The sequence below is a fragment of the Gavialis gangeticus genome, unplaced genomic scaffold (assembly GCF_001723915.1).
Source record: "Gavialis gangeticus isolate Ggan-Ray unplaced genomic scaffold, GavGan_comp1, whole genome shotgun sequence".
Lineage (NCBI taxonomy): Eukaryota > Metazoa > Chordata > Crocodylia > Gavialidae > Gavialis > Gavialis gangeticus.
The window spans coordinates 4,117,975-4,120,446 of record NW_017729009.1 but is presented as its reverse complement, the minus strand read 5'-3'; the positions used below and the strand labels follow the sequence as shown (position 1 = coordinate 4,120,446).

Below are 2,472 nucleotides of genomic sequence, written 5' to 3'. Positions count from 1 at the left end.
CTCCCCCCCGCCCACAGCTGCCCCGCCGGCCGAGGCTCTGGCTCTTTTAGAAAAAAAAATGAAAGCTGAGAAAAGCCCCGGGACTCACTGCTCCTGGTGCAGCCTCAGGGCTTCTGGGGCTCCTGCAGAGCCCCCACATGGCGCGGGGCAGCGGGGATCGCCACTGCCAGCAGGAGCTGTGAGTCCCAGGGTTTCTTCAGGTTTCTTTTTCTTAAAGGGCTGGGCAGGGCACCCATGAGGGGGCTGGGGGAGTGATGGAGGGGTCGGGTGGCTCATGCAGAGCCCCCCACGCAGCATGGGGCAGTGGGGGACAGCAGGGATTGCCCCCCGCCCAGCAGCACTTGCTGAGCCGGGGCTTTTTTTCCCCCAAATGCTGGGAGCTGGGGTGAGCGGGGCAGGCTTGTCGGGCTTGGAGAGGGGTGGAGGATAGGCCTGGCCTGGCTGATTCAGAGATTCAGCTGCTGCCGAATCTCCAAATCAAATTCGGCTGAATCGAATCAGGACAGTGCTCTGAATCACCAGATCAAATCACTGTCCCCTGAATTGGCTGAATCCGAAGCAAATACTAGCTGCTTCATACAGGTCTACCATCCAGGTACATATGTGGCCTACGGGCTAGCTCAAACACCCTGTGTGACGTGTAACCCCTGCTGTGTGCTCTGGTTGTCACAGCTGACTGGTGGAGGGGACGTGGCCATGATGGAGGTGCAGGGTGATTATTTCCATGCAAACCTGAAGGTCTGGTTTGGGGATGTGGAAGCTGAGACCATGTACAGGTAATGCAACAAACCACATAGGAGAGATGGCATTGAACATAGGAGGAAAATGGGCAGGGGTGTGGGTGAAGTGAAAATGTCCCTGTTCCTAAAAGCTGCATTTGGGATCCTTTTTTTAAGATCCCTCAGCCTTCCAAGGAGCTTTGCTCTGGTTGGGCCTTTCAGCTGAACATTTCTGCTGAAGATAAAGCAGGCTGGGCCCATTATAACATTAGAAGCATGACATTAGCTGCTGTGGTTCCCCTGCTTTACATCTGGCAGGTTAGGGTGTTAGGTCTGTGTTGTGTCAGATTTCATAGTAGTTGTATGTAGAGTTTAAATCTGGATAGGGATGACCCTGCTTTAGGCAGTAGGCAGGGAATTGGACTACATGACCTCTGGAGGTCCCTTCCAGTTCTTCTTCTCTCTGATTCTATGAACTATCTATTCTACCTTCAGCGTTATTTCCATCCAAACCAAGGTGATGCTGGAAATGCCAGATGCATAGCAGCCCTTGTAGGGCATCTGACTCATGGCTAGAGTAATTGAGGAGGGTCCCATTGCATATATACTCATTCATCAATAGTGAGAGCAAGGGATCTCAGGGGGCAGAGGTCCCCTGTGGGTGAAGACATCTGGTGCCAACTTGGGAGGTGAACAATTGCTAATGCCACTCAATCTGCAGCACTGGATCAGGAGCTGAAAACTTTGAGCTTCAGGGGCTAAAAAATGAAAGAGATCCCTGCAAAGAAATCCCTGCAAAATAGAGAGGAAAAGGGGCAAAAGAAGGGGCACTGGACAAACCAGGACTCTCTATTAATCCCAAAACTGACCTCCTTGCTGTAGGTGGTATAACAGGACATACTGTCTTCCCCTGAGAGAACAGCTGCACTGGGACACTGATACGGACAGGGATGAGGGACACATGCTCTTCTCTGGGAAAGCTCCAGAAATATTTTTGACTGTCTTTTTTGTACCATTGCAGGAACTCCAAGTCCTTAGTGTGTGTCGTCCCTGACGTCTCTGCATTTGGCAGCGACTGGCGATGGCTGAGATACCCCATCACAGTCCCTCTCTTGCTGATAAGGAATGATGGACTGATCTACTCCAGTACATTCACCTTTACATATACTCCAGAGCAGAGCTTTCTTCCTGGCCAGCAGGTCCTCCCAGAGCTGCCACAGGACTCTGATGCCTTGCTTGACAGCATCCATCAGGAATTCACCAGGACCAATTTTCACCTTTTCATGCAGAGTTAGAAAGCCCAGAAGAGAGAGACAGGGCTTGGGAAAGTTCTGGTACAATCTGTGAGGAACTGACATCAGCTCTCAGAGTTGGGTACCAATGTCCCCCCTGATGTGTATGAAGGCCTGGGGTTAGGCCCACTTTGAGCACTCTGTCCACATCTAGAAAACCAAGCACATTTTTTGATTTGATAAGAATATTTTTCAAAGGAACAGTTGCCTCCTGCAAAATTCACTAACAAAAGGGCCCACAATAAAACATGCTTCCAGGGCTTCTTCACCCATTCAAATGATTCTTTACTGGATATTTTGTAGACTTCATCATGTAGGTCTTTAGTTACTATAGAACTTCAAAGATCTCTTCATTTAAAGGCTTCATATATTGGAAGGCTAACATGGACCATTATAATATTCAATGGTGAATATTCAATCAATTTCAGTGATTGAACTGAACCCAAAAATTCATGCTATGA

The 2,472-nt window shown here is 49.4% G+C and overlaps 1 protein-coding gene across 1 annotated transcript in view; it reads left to right on the top strand.

Moving 5' to 3' along the window:
• RBPJL (recombination signal binding protein for immunoglobulin kappa J region like) overlaps positions 1–2,270 on the top strand; it is a 20,774-nt gene extending 18,504 nt beyond the window's left edge. Inside the window, exons 10-11 of the mRNA XM_019509725.1 lie at positions 673–776; positions 1,741–2,270. Of these exons, the coding sequence (XP_019365270.1) occupies positions 673–776; positions 1,741–2,014 (378 nt within the window). The 3' untranslated portion in view covers positions 2,015–2,270. The remainder of the gene's footprint in view (positions 1–672; positions 777–1,740) is intronic.
• The last annotated feature ends 202 nt before the right edge of the window (positions 2,271–2,472 follow it).